Source organism: Nanorana parkeri, unplaced genomic scaffold (assembly GCF_000935625.1).
Source record: "Nanorana parkeri isolate BGI_ZX_2015 unplaced genomic scaffold, ASM93562v1 scaffold835, whole genome shotgun sequence".
Classification (NCBI taxonomy): domain Eukaryota; kingdom Metazoa; phylum Chordata; class Amphibia; order Anura; family Dicroglossidae; genus Nanorana; species Nanorana parkeri.
In genome coordinates, this window is record NW_017307103.1 from 637,138 (window position 1) to 654,875 (window position 17,738).

At 42.4% G+C, this 17,738-nt stretch overlaps 1 protein-coding gene across 1 annotated transcript in view; it reads left to right on the top strand.

Moving 5' to 3' along the window:
• SGCD (sarcoglycan delta) overlaps positions 1-17,738 on the top strand; it is a 208,103-nt gene that overhangs the window by 115,146 nt on the left and 75,219 nt on the right. Inside the window, exons 3-4 of the mRNA XM_018565348.1 lie at positions 2,523-2,624; positions 15,948-16,035. Of these exons, the coding sequence (XP_018420850.1) occupies positions 2,523-2,624; positions 15,948-16,035 (190 nt within the window). The remainder of the gene's footprint in view (positions 1-2,522; positions 2,625-15,947; positions 16,036-17,738) is intronic.

Consider the following 17,738-nt stretch of genomic DNA (forward strand, 5'->3'; position numbering starts at 1 on the left):
TGGGATCCACTAGGCACATCCTGAGAAAAGGACCCCAGCTTGCTTTGCATTTCTCACTTGTCTCCTGCTACCCAGGACAATGTGGACTGCTCATCTGCTTATTCTGGCATTTGTCAGAGTAAATGGCAAAACTTACTAGAGCAAAAGCATGACTTCCACTGTGTTTACTTAAAGGCATGCTGAATGCCATAGTGATGTGTAAGCACTGGGCAAAGTCTGGACACATGCACAATGGGGTTAGTGTGTTATATAGACTGTCAGCTGGCTCGAATGTGCATCTCACATTGATTCTTCCTGAGCAGCAGTCACAGGTGCCATCAAGACTGGATGGCATTAGTGCTAACAAGTAGGACTTAAAATATATCTAATCCCTAATCCTATATCTAACCATATGCAGACAGTCCCCGGGTTACAAACAAGATAGGGACTGTAGGTTTGTTCTTAAGTTGAATTTGTATGTAAGTTGGAACAGGTGAATTTTTTTCTTGTTTTGGATAGCATAGGGAAGGGTTCAGGCCCTGTAAAGTTTGTTTTGCTGTGTATGCGCCCTTGTTCAGAAGATTTCACCTCACTGTCTGTCCCTGTGACAATTGGATTTTGAAAATGTTGGGTTGTCGTGGTAACAAGGATTGGTGATAAAGCTTCAGTGGAGACACTTTTTTCCATGATCACTCTTACAAGAGTGAATTCCCCTTCCTAGGGGTAGTGTCACGTACCTTAGGGGAGTCTGAGTTGACGAGGGCGGCCTCTCTCACAGCTCCGGTCCCGGAGCACCTGGATTGGTTACAGGGGCGCCGGGGCACAGAGGGGCAAGTGTGCCAGAGGCTGGTTAGCCTGTTGCATCTGGGAGATGAGATGAAGTGCATAGATCCGGGCAGGAAGCAGGATGCGGATGCACCGAAGAGGATCCAGAAGGCTTTAGATCCGATGAGCTGAGGAAGCTGGAAGCAGAACACACAAGGCAGATGGATCGTCAAGCAGGCCGAGGTCATCAACGAGCTAGCAATGTAGTACAAGGGGTGAGGCAGAATCAAGGTCAAAAACAAGGCGGGGTCTTCAGGGAGCAAGCAACAACAGAGGGTAGTCCAAGCCGGGTCAGTAACGGGTAATCAGGATACAGAAAATACAGGAACACAGAACACAGGAAGCTGACGATCTGACAGCATAAGAGGATAGCTGAACACAGCCTTTATAGCCCAGTTGGCGCCAATTGTTCAAATGACACGTCGGCGCGTGCCCGTGCGCACAAACACGCGCACGAACGCGAGCATGACGCGCACGTCCGTGCAAAGACGCTGCTCCTATTATGGCTCTATGGTCCACAACAGGCGCCCGCGCATGCGCAGACGTCGACACTCGAACTCTGGCTCTGGCTTTCTGACAGGTAGTTTTCCTTTCACTTCCTGTTGTCTCAAGGACAGTAAGTGAGATTAAATCTTTCTAATGAGGCTACAGACAGCAGTAGAAATCTCACAGTGACCCCAAACAAGATGTGGGCACCTCTCGTCTGCACGCCAACTTTCTGTAATGTACGAACAGTACTACGAACCAGACCCAAAAAGGCGGGCACTCCTCGTCGGCATGAGCGCGGTAGCATTACAACAACGCCTGCTGTACAGTAATAGCCTCCGTTTGTAAGTAGGAGTCGTATGTAAGTCGGATGTATGTAACACAGGGGCTGCCTGTATTCTTTAGCTTACCAGTCCTTAGATGTGTTGGCGCGTTAGTTTTCTTTTTCAAGCTTTATTATCGTCTGATTCTGCAAGTAACATAATTCCTGTACTAAAAAACCAACACATACCCCATTGTATGTATGGAGGAGCAGTGTTGTCGGGCTGCTCTCCTCATTTGGACTATCAACACCTCCCTGAAAATTGGAAAGGCTAAGATTATTTGAGATTTCAGTTTAGTGCACAGGAAGTTAAAAGAACACAATTTCTGGCAGGACCAACAGATATTTCTTTGGTAATACACGTCTGGGATGTGGTGTGTTGACCTAGTTGGTTGGTCCATACACCTTTTATTAGTTTTTTTTGTATTGGGAGAAAGTATCCTTAGCCTTAAAATGAAAACTAATGTATCCACCACATCTAATAACTTGGCAGCTGCAATATATTGCATTTTTGTTCTTGGGTTTGCATATATGAGAATATGATTGTACAATATGCAGGGTTTTTTATATTCAGTCTTAAAAGGTCAGTCCACCCAAAGCTTGCATTTCAGTTGGCAGATGATGGATAGTTAAACCACCTGACAATTTCTTTCTCTCTCGGGAACGCTGCACAAATGTGGTGGCCATCTTTAAGGAGCTCAAACACTGCCTGTTGGATTTGTTATTTATTTATAGTACAGAGAACGCAACAGGGGGTTCTGGAACATGGAAAAGTGGACAGGAACAGCCAAAGCTCCCTGGTGGCAGAAACAGTCAGGAACTATGGCATTTGATCCAAAACTTTTTTTTTAAATCTATACGACCTAAGAATTCCAGATTTACAATAAATAAATGGTGCTTTGTGTTTCAGGATGGAATGGGGAATCTCAGAATCACAGACAAAGGTTTACGACTAGAAGGAGATTCAGAATTTTTGAAACCTCTGTATGCCAAAGAAATCCGCTCCAGGCCGGTAAGTGTTCTTTCTCAGGTTAAAAAACAATTTATTTATTTGCAATAATGAAAAAACTAATGAAAAAAGTTGCAAACAAAAATATGGTTTCACTCAAAACAGGTTCCATATACCTTATATTGCAGATAGGTCATCCATGAAGCCTATTTATTGCCACATAAAACATGCTCTTGAAGTTTAATGTGGATCTAGCATGAGATATTTTTATGCTTGCTAAGTAATGTCTTCATCTGCCCTCATCTGCTTTTCTCTCCAGCAGAATGGAGCCATCCAGCATATACTACTTGGACTGAGATACTGCTTAAGAGATAACACAGTTATGTAAATTCTGGTACTTGTACAGTTCTTGGCTGTGTTCACAAATATCTGACACAAATCAGCTCCTTCTGCTGCCTTCCTTTATGATTTGCTGGAAAGTTACAATGTAACTTTATAGCGAGTTACATTCCGATTTCAAAGTTGCAATCCAATAACTCAGGGTGACAGGGTGAGGACACTAAATAAATACTTCCTGCTGCCTGCAGCAGATTGATGACATCATCTCAGCCTTGGTAAGTCCCTGGACTGGAGATCAAGGACTGTTTTTTGTAATTAATTCTACTGTTGCTGTATATTGTGACATGTCAGGGATCTACTCATGCAGACTTGTAAAGGCATTGTTTCAAAATATTCACAAGTACAGGTATGTGAGTCAGAAAACAGCATAGCTACTGTTCTTATTTTGAGTCTCGATCCCCGTTCCACTCGTATTTATACTGTTGTTTTTGGTCTGATGTATAAATTACTATTAATCATCAAAAGGTCATTAATCGACTTATAAGAAAATAATTAATAGGAAACTCCACTGCTGTTAAAAACCCCATAATATATATTTTTTCTACCCAAGCCATTTTGTAATTTAATGTTGATAAAAATGTACTTTCCAATCTGCCACCATCTATGAGTTTCTCGAATTTACAAACAGAAATGTTGTTTGTATCAATGTCAATGCTGGATTCCCCCCTCCCCGCCCGATCCTCCAGCGCTGACTGGTGGAACGGACGGGGGAGGGGGCGGGTACAGCTGGCTCTGCCTCTAGATAGGCAGAGCCAGCTGTCACTCACGCAGCTGGGCGGATCCAGACATAATTATCAGGATCCGCTTCAGCTGCGGCGTCTCAGTGTGACGGGAGGACACTAGTTTGTGTCCTCCCGTTACCCTTTATGAGAACTATGGGGAAAAGCCCTAACCCCATAGTTCTCCTTTAAGATTATACATTACATGTATTTCAAGTAATTTTTGCATGCTATGTACCTAAAAAAACCTACTTTGTATAGACATCTAAAAGGTCTGAGACTACTGCTGGGCACCATCATGTAAGGTCTGCAGACTCTGAGCTATCACTCAATTGACATGGATATCACTCAATGACATTACACTTTTCTCCACCTTCCCCCAGCAGCTACATAAAAGGTATGTAGGGAGGGCTGTGCCAGCAAAGACAGTAATTAGACATTCCCAGAAGAAGAGAGGGCTATGATGGACATGGAGGGAAGCGGTAGTACTAAGGAATTGACTGTTCCTGGAGCATTTATGAATAAAATATTATTTATGGAAACAAAATACACTCCAAATAACATTTTAAATACTTGATTTTTATGTGAAATTACCTGCAATCTTCAAGGTCAGTAACAGGGTCTTTTTAAGTGCAAGCCTTACAGTAAGGCTAGGGCATTTCACTAATTTAAAATAAATCTGCTCAGAAAATAGCTTTAAATTGTTTTTAAAAATGCAGCCTTATTCCCAGGTAAAGGTTTGTGTGATGTTATTCACTGATATTCTCTCCTTGTCTGGACTGAAATATTAGTGCATTAGTGTCAGCCTGTAGACCCCTTGTTCGAGGTCTGAGCTGATAGGTAGCATTCTGTCTGGGCTGCTATAGGAGGGTACGGCTGTCATGTAACAAAGCCATTTGTTTTCTTTTCTTCAGTCTAGATATCACCTTTGTTATGTCAGTTGTTTGAGTGTCTGTTATCGGCAGGGAATTCAGGCAGGAGACAGGATGGTCTTACAACCTAGAGCTAGATATACAGTTAGAATCTTGCTTGAACATTTTTTAATAATTTCTTTATTTTTTAATGGTTAAAGTAGGAACTATGAGATGAGTGATTTTCACTCACCTCATAGTTCTAGCCGACCTGTGACAATGAGACTGTCACAGGTCGGCTCAGTAGATCGGGAGGTGAGCGAACACATAAAGGCGTTCGCTCACCTCTCGATCCTGTCACGGCTCTCTGCAGTGACAGGGGAGGGGCTGGATTTCCCCCTCCCCGCTCCGATCCGCCAGCGCTGACTGGCGGAACGGACGGGGGAGGGGGCGGGTACAGCTGGCACTGCCTTTAGATAGGCAGAGCCAGCTGTCAGTCACGCAGCTGGGCGGATTGTCGGGATCCGCTTCAGCTGCGGCGTCTCAGTATACCGCGGGCAGCTGCTGGTATACTGAGCCTAGGGTGACGGGAGGACGCTAGTTTGTGTCCTCCCGTTACCCTAAGGAGAACTATGGGGAAAAGACTTAACCCCATAGTTCTCCTTTAAGGGGGTCAAATCGACAGTCGATTTTGACTGATGTGACCAAAAAAAAAATCGAAGGAGCAGGATGAAATTTGGTTTTGAACACACAAAATCCTTAGAGTGAATGTGTTTTTCATTCGGGAAACTCCAGTCCTTCCAAATTTGAATGTTAAAAACAAACCAAATTTTGAACTACAGGCAGAGAATACAAGCAATTGATTTAAAAAAAAAAGTAATCTTGATGCTGCACCTCTGTAACAGTTTACAACTGAAGATTCAGATTATTACATATGCCAATTACCAACTGCCGACTGGTTCTCTTTTAAAATACTTCTGAGAAAATCAGAACTACTTTATACCCCTCCATGTGCGGCACATGGAGTGGGTGTGTTGTTATAACCAACCAGGATAGAAGTTTAGAGTATCCACCTTTTTAGTATCCATGCAGACAAGTTACTTACCACATATCCCATGTATTGAAGTGCCGCAAGAAATACATTTCACAAAATGAGCACAAGTGGTGTTAACAGATGTCGAAGATAGAAGAAATATTTGACTTGGCTCAGATTTTCTCTTTGTTGTCAGTGTTATCCCATTTGACAAATCATGTTCAAAGGAAGGGTGGGCAAGGGGGCAAATAACCCACACAATCCACTTTTTGTTTTTACAGATGAGAGCCAAAACTAGTAGGATGCAAGGAAACACCTAAAAAAAAACACCCCACGGGAGCAATGTGGAGCCAAGCTATAATGGCTACCTTTATAGTCTTTCCTACAATCCTCTATTATTGTTAAAATGGAACGTATGTTCTCATAGTAAAATGTGCCGCATTTTAATTGCCTCCTGCGCCACAAGCTGTTTCTTTCTTTTTCTTAAAAATAGGTAAGGTAAAAGGCTTGTTGCATTAAAGGCCAGTAGACTGAGTCGCATTCTCATTTGTAATTATCACACAACTCTGCATGCTGATGAACACCCGATTCATTAAAAATCGGAAAAGGAAAAATGACATAAGATGCTGAGGAACAATTACAGGTGGTTCTTGAATTTTTTTCCAAGTAAAAACATTGATTTTATAAGATAACTGTACTTTTAAACAGATGAACTATGCAGGGGCAAGCCAGTTTTTTTTTAAACAAGCTGCTAGCGGACTTTTAACAAGCTTCAAGTTGTGCTGAAGCTTACTGAAGCCTACTAGCAGCTTGTTTAAAGTGATAGTCAGCACTCCCATTAGGAAATGTGTTTAACATTCCTAAAGTGGAGTTGAACAGTGTTTCAGACGCTCCAACAAAGCTTGCCCAAATCTCTGCAAATGCTCTGTAAAAGCTCTCTGTTCACGCTGCTCTTATAGAAGCGGAAACCTATGTGAACTAGGCCTTAAGGTGCCAAAAGCCGTGCATCCGCCTGTTTGCAACTCTGGTTTATTGCAGTTTCATATTTTTGTTTGCTTCCTCTCTGTATCTTTCTAAAATGTTTTAATAAAAAGAAAGTTATATATAAAAAAGCTGTGCATCTACAGGGTCCAGTAATTTAAAATGTGGTCATGCTTCTGCATAGTGCACAAGAGCCGAGGTGACTTTGAATTTACTGTGGCTCCTACATGATCTGAAGGAAAGGTAGAAGAAAGTCACCTACCTTCTAACAAAGGAGCACTAACAAGAAAACTGAGGCAAAGTAAGAGCCAATATGTACAGCTTAATGAAAATCCCATTTCAAAACCATGGGCATTAATATGGAGTTGCCTCCACCTCTTTGTGGCTATAAGAGCCTCTGCTCTTCTGGGAAGGCCTTTGAAGTGTGTCTGTGTGCATGTGTGGCCTAAATAACCATAAGCACTTCATAAGGAAAGGTACTGATGTTAGATGAGAATATCAGGCTCATAATTGGCATTTTTCGATCCCTCCTAAAGGCTTTGTGTGGGCCACTCAAGCTCCCCCAGCAGACTAATATCATCTATTCATGCCTCTATGGTCCTGGCCTTGTGCACAGGGGCACAGTCATCGTGGAACATAAAAGGAGCTTTCCCTAACTTCACCAGAAGTTAAAGTATTTCTATCTTCCTAACGAGGCACATACTGCAAACAACAAAAACCTGACGGGAGTTTCTACCATTCTCTACTCTAACAGGAAATAAGTTTAGCTATGGATATACTTTAAAGTACATTAAAATGTGTTTTCTTTTGGGCAGCTACTTTGCTTCCTCACATGTGGAGGCAGGAGTGTTTTGCTTAGGGCTTAGTATACACATAGCCTCAACATTTGCCAATAATCATTGTTGAGTTTTGGCTTGCAGTGTCTGCACTTTTTGAGGTGTGGAGTTTTGGCTTGCAGTGTCTCCAGCCCTTGAGGTGTGGAGTTTTGGCTTGCATTTTCTGCAGTTCTTGAGGTCTCAAGTTTTGGCAGTGCCTGCAGTTCTTGAGGAAAAGCATGTGGAGTATAAGGGCAAATATAGATGTGCAAATGCAGCAGGCTTTTAGTTGCATTCCCCTGGCATTCAAGATGAGTTTTGGGGCAATTCCGGGTTCCTTTTGACCACCTTCTAAACTGCTCCAAGCTGCTTTCCCTTTGCCTTTGACTTATATGCAGTTCTGATGCAAATATACACAATCCCTAAGAAAGTATTTTAGACTGTCTGACAGATTGTGTATGGGTAGGCTATTGATGCACACGTTATATACCCATTTCTCGTTATAAAAATTTTATAGCGTTTTCATTCCTTTACCTATCCTGTTTGCAAAACTAAACATTAAATCCATAAAATTCCTTTTTCTAGTCTAAAAGGAGGATTTAACCAGTGATCCCAGCTTTCTGAAATGGGAAAGAGGGTCAGCTCTTATTATGAAGATTCTTAGACAAAAGATACAGTACATCCTCTTCACACATTTGATCATGCTTCTGATATAATTAGAACGAGCCATAGGAACAAGCCATTAACACTTCATTATGTCCTGTGAACACCAGCTATAAAAGGATGCTACATAAATAAATCATCACTGAAACACACCTACTGTATACTTGTTACAAAAAACATATTGTGCCAAATGCCATCATGTTTCTGGAATTAGTTCCGAAAACATTGGCCAACATTGTTATTTCAATATTAAGTTGTACTGACAGTTGGATGTAGCACAGTAATGTACCTGATGAACTCTGTTAAAACGTATTGCTATTTAAAAGGATAACTCTACGTTTGTTTAAATAAATTATTATGTATAAAATGTTACACAAGCTGCTTCTGAATTGAATGTTGTTCAAATAATTTTTCATTTGCTATCTACAGCTAGCTCTAATTTCTTCAAACTGGCATAATATTCAAATGCCATTTTCTTGTAACCAGGGGTGGTCCTTACACTGAATGTGTACAGATAGCCCCCAGAAATGTAATTTGCCATTCCAACTTGGCTCACTTCCTTTCTCATCAATTTTCTTTCTCCTTACAACACTAGTACTGGTCTTGTGACGGAAGTTCATTTAAAGAAGAACCTCAGGGCATAAATATTCTTAACCCTTGTAGTGGGGCTACTAACACACTACAAGGGTTAAGTTCTAGGGACAAAAATAAAAAAGATATACTCACCTGATTCTCACATCCGCCTGGCTGCTAGACTGGTCCCTTCAGCATGTCTCCTGCTCCACTCCAGCAATGGAATGTTCCTTGGTGTCCTCATCCTAAACACTGTATAGGACGTGATGACTCACAGGACCTTAAACCGTTGGAGCTGAAAGGGGAGCAAGGGACCGATCGAGCATCCAGCTGCTCCGAGGCTTTTTAATTTTCGTCCCTAGTGAAATACGAGCACCATGTAGTGGGGGTGGAATGGGGGGCTTGTAGCCCCACTGCAAAAATTAATAATATGTGTGCGTAGAGTTCTTCTTTAACTCCCCACAGTGAGTAGACTGACAGTAAGAGTTTCTACTAAACAGCATTGGGCATGAGCCGGCTATGGCTGTTCTAAAAATCCTTGCAATGTATATAACTAACAGACAGAACATTATTTGTTTCTCAGAAAAGAGGAGTTTCCATTGAAATAAAATATTCATTTATGGAGATCTGGACATCAGACTTAAAAGGGGGACAAAAGTCCCTCTTTTTCATTTCAGTCACAATGAAGCTCCTTTTAGATTTTCTATGAAACAAGAAGAAAGAACATTAGATAAAAAAAAGGATATAGAAAAAGATTAAACAAATGACAGAAAGACAAGTATTGTGGGAAATGAAATAAACTGATCAAGAACTGATTAAAATTGTTAAAACATCTTTAGAACTTTTCAAGCCTGCATGAATTAGTTCCTCACTTGTCACAATATACATCAATATAGTAAGTCTATTTACAAAATGTGTAACATTTATTATTAAAGAGCTGTCCCTGAGCTCCAAACAAGCAACTTTGCCTGGGCTGAGACGATGCCATCAGTCTGCTGCAAGCAGAAGTAAGCATTTCCTCATTCACCTTTACCCCAGTGATCAGACTAGAACATTTTCATTTTTAGCAAGTCACAAAGTGGGAGGCTGCAGTAGGGACTGATATGTGTCAGAAATTTTTGAACACAGCCAAGAACTGCACAGACACCAGAATTTCCAGGAAGTAGATGATAAATGTGGTCGTTGCCTGACCAAAGATCCAACCTTCTGAAGAGAGCAGCAGATAAAGACATGTTCAGGGGAGTACCGTGATTTTTGTAAGAGCTAATGAATACCTGTAAGTGTTACACCTATATATTAGCATGAGGATGTCTTACTGGACCCGATGAAGGGGATCCTGCGTGGCCCAGAAATGTGGCTTTATCTGTGACAATATGCGTCAATAAAGACGCTTGTTCGTACACATTCCTACGGTGTGCTGTGACATCTTGTTCCTCTTCTGATCCATGCAGCGCCATCCACGGTCACTTTAGCACCTATATTCTTTTTTATAATTCTTTATTTATATATAATCTCGCAGAAAAAAGGTATAAAACAGACATATCCAAAATATGAAAAGCATCATAGAATGCCCAGGTGGCAGTACAAACGGCAAACATAGCACAAGTCACTGTAGTGAGTATCCAACTGAGATACCTAGTAGACTAAGTCGCTGGAACGTATGGGTCCAATACCCCCCCTCTACGAGACCGAATTTGTTATTTGTTTAGTTTAGATTAACACAACTGACAAATGAAGAAACACAAAAGCAGGATCAGAAAACAAGGATAGGATAAAAACAAAGAATATAAACGTATAGATACAGACCGAAAAAAGAACCAAAAAAAAAAACCAGGAAATAGAAACAGAGAGAAGAGCAGAAAGAATACCAGTGTCAGGGAACAGCCAGACCCCCCACCCCACCCTCACCTCCAAAATACCCCGCTCTCATGTGGTGTGCAAAGCTAAATCGCAATCCTGAGGAAAGACATAGGGGTTATTCACTAGTGAGCCGAAGGATACAGCCGTAGGTTTGGCTGATCCTTCGGCTCTCTTCGGCCACCAGAGCCCTTCAGTTCAGTCGAACCAAAGGGCTGCCATACAAGCTATTCACAATAGCCCATAAAGCAGCTGAAGGCGGCTCAGCAGCTCAGCCGAGCCGAAGACATATGCTTCGGCTTGACTGAGGCAAAGTGCCAGCCGAAGCAGGGCGAACGGCCTGCCGAAGACCGGCCGTTCGCCCCGCAAATGACAGCTGGGTGGAGCATGCCGTTCCGGGCGGTAAGTTGGTTTCTACAACATGGCTGCCGCCCCTCTGCTCCCTGCCACCCCGGGCCTCGGTGGCCTTGTGGGGAATTCGGCACTGCACACAGGGCGTGTGTCCTTGATGTCCTGGGCTCCTGGAAGTGGGTTGAATGATGCTGGCTGTCATTCAACTCAGCAGAGGAGCAGCAACCAGGACAGGAGGAGGATGAGGAGTGCAACACTGGAGCATGGAGGAAATGAGAATACTAGAGGACCTTTTTATTTTAAACAGGAGGTGGGGAAAACATTCATGATGTTAGGTTTAAGTATAAATTATATAGCTAATGCTAGGTCTACTCCAATATGTTCTAAAATAGTCTTCTCTTTCTCAGTTTTATCTAACAGGAGTAAATCATACATGTGCTTTTATCCTACCCTGCATGTCATGAGACAATTTTGTACATTTGTCTCAAAGCACAAGACAATTTAAAATATTTCTTAGTTACCAACAGAGACACTTTTGATGCACAAGCCTCACTTTTACTCAGTAACAACTTCATCTGTTTAATAACTTCTCCAGAGGCTGATTGGTATAGGCAATGTTTTCACAAGTGAGAAAGAAGCTGAAATCCCCAGCGAGGGAGAGATATCTATCTCCTGCCATTGCGTAACACCATCCATTAGTACTGTACTGCTCACTTGTAAATGATGATCGCCTGAAGGTGTAAACAGCAGGTTCGCTGGATCTGTCCTTCGGGAAAGGAAGTCACTGTGGGTTTTCAGCATAACAAGTGAATATGCAGTCTCACGCGCCTACATTTACAGGTTTTTAAAATTCAATTAAATGAAATCGACCAAGAAAAAGAATCCGTGTAACAGTTTCTTTGACTTCTTTTTTTTAAACCACATTTTACTGACATCATATTTTAGAAAGTCTGTATTACACCGATCAAGAATAAATGATCTTCCGAAATGGAATTAAATAAAGTAAAGAGGTGACAGATGGCCTGACATTTTGTGCTTACGGGAAAAGATTTAACATGATCTCCAGACAAATGGTTAAGTACACAAATTAAATATTTATCAGGGAGCTGTTTTAACTGACAAACGATTTGTATTTTTGTCCTTCCAGTTCTGAGATTTATACAACTCTGTCACACAACAGCTCCGTTTAGCAGGGAAGGAGACCTCTACTGCAGTTTAGTAACAACAATTCTTGTCTCTGCTCCGTCCTGTGACTGGACAGTAAACAGAGAAGCAGCAGACTGCTTAATGAGCTCATCTCTTTCTTAATTTGCTCTCTGCTATCAGAATGCTCTTTTTGTCAGCAGATAAGTACTACAGCACAACTAATTGGCTGCTCGTGCTTCTTTCTCCCCTGGTTTTCATGTACAGGGACTGGAAGAGGCTGATACCAAATCGAATTCAAGTACTTACGCCAGCATTTCTCAACCTTTCTTTTTAGTCACAGCACCATTTAAAGTATGCAAAATCTCAAGGCACCCCAATCTATCATTGATTTTAAGGGGGACCCCATGCAAAAGTGGGTTTTCCACTTCACATCAAAGTGCTCCTTCAAATCAAGATTGCCCCCCACGCACATCAGAGTCACCCTTGGCATCAGTAGCCCCGCTTCACATCAGGGACCCCCTTTCACATACAAAGCTCTTCTTTCATATTAGAGTCCCCTCCTTTCACATCATTGTGTCCCTTTTACGTTAGGAGCACCCTTCATATCACAGTCTTCATTCCCCCCTTCACATCACAGTCCCACTACCACAACATTTTGAGGCACCCCTGAGGAGGCCATGGCAGCCTGGTTGAGAAAGACTGACTTACCCTGCTTGCAATGAAAAATACATTTATTGTGGAAGTGTCCTTTTCAAAAAATTGCTAACAGGAAGACTTTTTATAGCAGTCTCTTCTGCCAAAAATCTCTTACCTTACTGTCAGCAATTTTCTTTTTCTCTGTGCACTGAGCTGCGCATGTGCAACTCAGTGCATAGGCTCGGCATGCCAAAATGAAGTAACTCCTGTGCGCATGCGTGGAAGTTACATCATGCCGGCCAACCAATCATGAGGCTGAAGACGATTAACCTGGAAGAAGACCGGGAGAATATGGCAGCGCCGGTGATGGAGAGGAAAGCGGCCAGCGCTGGAGGAGATGGTTTACATTGTAAGTCGGCCATATTGTTCTAATATGCTGTACTTACTGGCACGGTATGGCAAACACCGCCAGGGGGCTTTTTTTTTTAAACCCACTTTACTTCCGCTTTAAGGATGTATTAATGATTACAGAGCTGCACTATTTGTGTCTTTTATATCTGCGCGTAGTTCTGCTTTTTCTCCATTTCTCCATTAACAAGCTTCCTAGATTGGGGGAATGCCTATTAATAAGTTGCCTTATTATTTTGAATAAAAATGGGGTACATAGAAACCTTCATATGCACTGGAATAAATTATGAAAGACTGCAGTTTACTAGTGAAAAGGTGATGTTCACATAGTGATCAAAGTTGCACCATACTGTTTAATCACACGTCTGATTTGGAGAACATGATTTTTCATAGACTTGGCAATACGCATGTATGGCCCGAGCTGTCAGAACCTAAGAACTGAGCTAAACCTGTTTCGTGGTGGGGTACCAGTCATACAATGATGCACTTATGGTGAATACAGTCATCATCTAGTCTGATATGATCGTAGAGTATATCCACCCCACCTTCCAAACATCCAAAAAGATATTGATTGGGTTTGCAGGGATGTACATACTGTATGTGTCAGTGGGCCCTCAGCAATAATATTAGAAGGCCGTCTGCCTCTCTGATCTCTATCACAAAATCATTCGATTGGTACAGAATACTATTTGCTTTCAAAGCATTTATATAGAAGTTCCCAAACTGTCCATTCATTCATTTTATCCATATGTTTGCTAAAGCCTTGTTGATGCAGGCTTCATCCTATATAAGAGTAGTGTGTACAGCAAGCTTTTGCACAGCATTTACAAATCCTATGGCAAGCTTCAAGCAACTTTGTTGAAGCCTTTAAAGCAATCTTAAAGCAGAGTTCCAGACAAAAATAAATACGTGTAGGCCAAAGCCCATTAAAAGTAAAAATAACAAACCAGCTTTTGCTGCAATCTTCACCTTCAATACAAAGGTTTCCCCAGCGATACTTTTCTTTTGCCCCCTACATGCCCTTAGCCTGATGGTCAGCATTATTCAACGCGCTTCATCTGAGCCCAGGTTGTCTTGGACCCTCCACAGCCTGTGACTGGACAGTAAAAGGAGAAGCAGCACAGTGATGAGTTTATCTGTCACTTTCTCTTCTTGTCAGCATGCTTCTTGTCAGCACATGAACTGACTGGCTCTTTGTATTGCTTCTTCCTCTCACACTACTACCATACAGGTTCTGCAATAGGCTGATACCAGGTCAAATTCAGGAATTCACACTGCTTGTATTTTAAAAATGAATTTAATGATCTATCAATCATGACAGAGCTTAATTCATGTGTGTCTTTGATATCTGTCTAGAATTCAGCTTTAAGCTTTAGTTTAGGGAGGGTTAACTTAATGGTAATGCTGTCACTTTAAATATGCTGCAATATGGCTACAAAAACCCCTCTGCTGCTGGGCCCGATAGCAGTTGCATGCGCTGCTTTGGCATCCATGTGGGCAACAGAGTCTGTTGCATGCCAGTCCATTTTCCAACTAATCTCATCTGTAATTGGTCCATATATTGGTTCTCTTCTCTTAGCATGAGAAAATATGATCAGAACGTTTCCTTCCATGCCCAGTCAGGATCTTTCCAATGAAGAGGTAGTTGCTCTTTTCCGTTGCATATAAATTTGCCAGACAATTGTATAAAAACAAACACAATTGGGATACATTAGGGGGGCGTTCATTAACCTTCAGCTTGCCGGCATTGCCGCCAGCGGCAAGCCAGAGGAAACTAAAGACAGAAACCGTATGCTATGCTTCAGTGTGCGCATAAACAGTCTTTACAGCTTCCTTGCTGGCAGGTTAATGATAAAGATTTATACAGACAGAGCAGGTCACCAGGATCACCATCTGCGGCTGCGGCGCCTGCGTCTCTGACTGATATAACGAGCTCGGCAGCGCAGACATCTGCTCTCTGCTGGGAGTCACACAAACTTAGCGTGACTGCAAGGCTAAGCAATGGGAACTCTTGTTCTTGGGAATTAAGATGCTAAAGTACAACTTGACACTTCTTAGATGTTTAGATGTCATACACAATCTATCTATCTATCTATCTATCTATCTATCTATCTATCTATCTATCTATCTATCCATCTATCTATCTATCTCCCTGCCTGCTAGCAGCATTTATTTATAAGGGGGTGCGCTAATTTGCCCCTTTTCAGCCTCTCATTGGCTGCCTATTCTCTTGTCACCATGTGCTCCATCTATAAGCATCTGCTTCCATGCACATCCAATGGAATTCACCAGTGTAAATTCACCTGCTTTGCTGTGGCAAATCCTGTTAATTCCAATGGATATCGGTCTATTGGAAATAACAAGCATTAGCTTATAGACAAAGCTCTCTAGCCCATTTTATTTGTCTTGGATATGGAGTTAAGAGTATGGAAGAACTTATCAAGGTTTTTTATTGCTGTATGTGTCCCTGCTGGGGAATTTCACCCTTTCTATTTGTCCTAGTGACCAGTGTCTTGAGACAGAAAGTGATAGGAAATGTGCATTTATAGGAGTCCAGCTGCCTTAATAATCTTCTCCAGGCAGCAGTCTGATTGCCTCAGTCCTGGAGGTTACAGCCCGCTGACAGTATATTGAGATATAGTCGGTGACACATCTTCCAATGTATATCTCCCTGTACCTGCCTGTATACTTGTCAGAAAATCACATACCATCATCCAACATCAGCAGTCTGATTACATGTGTAATTGAGAGACTAGGATACTGACACATCCTATCAAGGTTCTATTGATGGATTACTGTTAGTAACACAGGAATGGTTAGATGGAGGTGAAGCATAAACACTGACATGACCTGTAGATGGAAGATTTTCCAGCAGCATACGCATGTCTACAAATACCCAGATATGTACATACAAAGAACTAATAGATTATCCTGTCTGTTGTCGTTTCATACAGGGGAGCCCGTTGTACCTTCAGTCCGATCGAAATATTACTTTAAATATTCTCAACGAGGATATGAAGCCTGTTACTCAGCTGGTTACAGGTAGGAAATAATAATTTCTGCCATACTCCTGTGTCCTGATTAGATGGGAATTTACCAAGACTCTCTAGACCACATGTGTCAAACACAAGGCCCGCAGGCCGAATCCATCCCACCAGGCCATTTCATGTGGCCCTTGCACCTCTCCTGCAGCTTACATTTTTAAACCAAAGCCAGCGCTGTAAAAAGGTGCCAAGCTTCACAGGAAGGCAGCCGAGGTCCCCAGCAAGGTCCCGGCAGCCTTCCTGTGAATCGCGGCGCCTGTGTACAGTGCTAGCAGCAAATCTCCTCCTTCCTGTGGATCCACTCCACCCGCACAGCCCTCCTAAGACCCCACCCAGCCGAGCATAGACCCCACATAACCCACCATAGATACTGCATAGTCCACCATAGACCTTGCATATCCCACCTGAGAGTCCGCACAGCCCACCACAGAACCTGCATAGCCCACCATAGACCCTGCATAGGCCACCACAGAACCTGCACAGCCTACCATAGACCCTGCATAGCCCACCTGAGAGACTGCACAGCTCACTATAGAACCTGCACAGCCATCTGAGAGTCCACACAGCCCACCACAGAACCTGCACAGCCACCTGAGTCCACACATCCCTCAAATAGAACTTGCACATCCAACTGAGAGTCTACACAGCCCACCATAGAACCTGCACAGCCACCTGATAGTCCGTAGTGCCCATTACAGACCCCACATTGTCCCCCTGAGAGTCCGCACATCCCACCATAGAACCTTTACATTTACATAGTCTTACAGATACAACCAGTCTTTTGAGGGCAACCATAATGCTAATGCGGCCCGCGATTACATTGAGTTTGACACCCCTGCTCTAGACAGAGAAAAAATGCAGCTTGTCCATCAGTTATCATGTCTGACGTTTTATGTAGGTTGCCATTGCTGACCTCCTTCTGAAAATAATAGTTGCTTGGTTGTCATTCTGATGTTCTAATTTTAACTACTTTCTGAGTCGCCAATCTAGATAATGTATTGTATATAACAAATGAAGTCCACAATATGGAAGCCAAGGTTCATTATAGCAGTCAAGCAAGTAGCAGTTTTCAGAAGGAGGTCAACAGCTGCAGCCCATATTTTACTTTCAAGAAAGGTTTTTGATAAAGCCCAACTGAAGCTCAAAAATCAGAAATCATGCTCCCTGCTGATTGGAGAGCTCTAGCTCTGACTCAGAAGGGCGCATGTCGGACCTCTGTGGAGAGACCGCCACTTCCACACAGAGAGCAAGGGTCCTTCTCTACAGCTGCTGACATTGGAAAGGGTTTTCTACTCGGGCTGTGGCTGCTTTTCAAAGAAAATTAACTGTAAGACTTTGAATGTATTAACCTGATTTAAACTGCAAGATCAATTGGGCTTTAAAGTGAAACTCCCTTTTTGTTTTGAACAAATGAAAACTCTTGTGTAAACTGTATGCCTTGCAAGGGTTTTGGCAAACCTCACTCAAGATTCATACCTACTTTTTTAATATGGACTGACATAGTCCATGTCAGTACTTTGGTGAATATGAGTGCTTACTGGGGTGGTCTGCCTAATGTATTCTCTTAATGGGTCCCATTACTGTAATAAGAAACATGGCATTCCCCTTAGATATGCAATGAATGTGAATGTATCACCCAAGATAAAAGGCTCGCTGCTGTAATGCAGAATGCTGGGAATGCTTACTATATTGTTTCGAGCT